Source organism: Mizuhopecten yessoensis, unplaced genomic scaffold, assembly GCF_002113885.1.
Source record: "Mizuhopecten yessoensis strain PY_sf001 unplaced genomic scaffold, ASM211388v2 hete_36070094, whole genome shotgun sequence".
NCBI lineage: Eukaryota > Metazoa > Mollusca > Bivalvia > Pectinida > Pectinidae > Mizuhopecten > Mizuhopecten yessoensis.
The window spans coordinates 1-2,287 of record NW_018483381.1 but is presented as its reverse complement, the minus strand read 5'-3'; the positions used below and the strand labels follow the sequence as shown (position 1 = coordinate 2,287).

General features: G+C 34.3%; 1 protein-coding gene across 1 annotated transcript; it reads left to right on the top strand.

Annotated features, from left to right (window-relative positions):
* Window positions 1-340: 340 nt before the first annotated feature.
* LOC110444238 (protein enabled homolog) lies at window positions 341-1,026 on the top strand. Its single transcript, XM_021488637.1, has 2 exons — window positions 341-497; window positions 783-1,026. Exons 1-2 carry the CDS (start codon window positions 346-348, stop codon window positions 913-915), a joined length of 285 nt encoding a protein of 94 aa, XP_021344312.1. The 5' UTR covers window positions 341-345; the 3' UTR covers window positions 916-1,026.
* Window positions 1,027-2,287: the final 1,261 nt, after the last annotated feature.

The following is a 2,287-nucleotide window of genomic DNA, read 5'->3' as shown; positions in this document are numbered from 1 at the left end:
ATGGGTATATTTACTGGATAACACAGTACATTATGTGATAAATCAGATTTACCCTGTTAGATTTACCATCATGTTAACATGATTCAGCATTAATGAGGCTGTTCCCCAAGACTCATGATAGCAGACATTTTATAGTTGAACTCTACTCAACATGATGTATTAATAAAATACGTATAATATACAACTATACAAGCTATGCAGTGCTGCCTTTTTTTCTACAAGTTGGGTGTACTATAATATTATAATGTACTAAACATCAAATCTTAAACTTTTGCACTTCATAGCTAAGCTGATTTATGGAATCCTAAAATGTCTGGATCTTTCTGTCTTTCCCAGGAAGAAAAGATGAAAGAATGGGAAAAACTGAAGAAGAGAAAGTCATTACAAGAAGATCTGAAGAGGAAGGAGATATTGCAAGAAAAGAAACGCCAAAAAGATATCCATATAAGACAAAGGATGGAGTCGTTGAAGCTAAGCAGGGAACGGGATAAACTTAGGTGGGCTATTGCATTAAATTTTGACATATATGAACGAGGAAAAACGAGAGTGAGATTATCCTATTCGAAGCTTTCTTTTATTACCTTCATTGTTAACATGAATTTAGCTTTCATTTGTCTGGCCAGAAACAATCAAGACCGATAAAAAATACTTCAGTCAAATGCAAGGCCTCTTATGAGTTGCTAGAACATTTCCAGGTATGTGAATAGTAATATCATGTCTTCAAACCAATGTATATTATTAATGCCATCAATATGTCATTGATTTTGTTATTGAATACTTAGGCGAGAGAGGCAGAGATTAGAAAGAGAAAGAATTGCTGCTCAGAGACGAGAATTTTTGCGATTAGAACAGTTGGAGAGAGACAAGCTGGACAGGGAGAGGACAGAAAGACTACGGCTAGAACGCCTTAGGTAAAACTATATGTATATAGATTGAGAGGGTAAATTCATTGTCATGGCAGTTGTGTTACAGTATTGGCCCTTGGCTTCATCTTTCTACATAGCATGACTATCTAACTATTTAATGACTATTTAAATAGTATTTTCCAAACTTGATAACAAAGAATTACTGTGAAGCAAACATTCAGTATATTACAGGACCAAATTTGAGTTATACAATGAATGTGTATAATAACTTCACTCTCAAAACCCTGTTAAAAAAGATATCATATAAAAGATAGCACACAAGGCCTGACCTCAGCTTAAAGCTTACATTTCTCAGAAAAATCCTAATGTTAGGATATCATAGCATCCCACCAGATCTCTACACCTCACGGTAAGATGCTTACATTTACAGGGCAGCCAGCAAGCCCAACAGGTTAATTAGGCACCACCCATTCTCATAGAAGGCACAGATGAGAAAACAGCAACACCCATCGCTTGCAATATAAAATGCAGTACCTGTGGAATCCAAATAAATTTGGTGATCTGTATTGGCATTTGTACCACAAAAATATAACCAGCAGGTCTCCTGCTGACACACTGTACATACTGATGTTGACAATCTAGTGCTTGGTACAACATACTTTCAAGGTGATCCAACATTTCATCTCTTCAAATAAATACACCATAGAGTTAATGATTAAGTGACCCAGACTGACAACAGTTTAGATCACAAGATGGCCTTGAACATGCAGTCTTGCTCTTTCAAGATATCTTTTATCAAAAGGTTATGATAAAACATCATATACTGAAGTTATTCTATAAATTATAGCAATCGTTGATCATTAAAATAGTATTATATGCAAATGTATAATATATGTGAAAAGAGGTAAATACATCAGGAATACCACATTCTTACAGAAGGGCTTCACTGGAAAGATGTATGCTAAACAACTGAATTTCATACAAGCATGACAGTTGACAATACATACAAACATTTTCTGTTTGGATTTTCCCTGATAATGGTAACACTCACTTACTCACATGAAACACTGTATTGGAACAATTCATCATGTCTTACATTTATACTCTAATACATGTATGTATAGTCAATAACATTTATACTCTAATACATGTATGTATAGTCAATAACATGAATAACTCTTATACTAGATTATTCAACACCTGGGTAGCATTCACGTTTCATGGATGAAACAGTTCTGGTGGCACAGAAATATTCCACAATAAACGAACGCACTTTGATCGAACTGTAGGTAGAGCTAAAAAAATGAACAGTTTCTGAGAATAAATAACAATATATCATGAATAATAGGTCCTTTCAGGCATCCACTAAATTATATAGCGTATCTTAAAATCTACATGTGGTTTGACCTTGTTTTATAAAG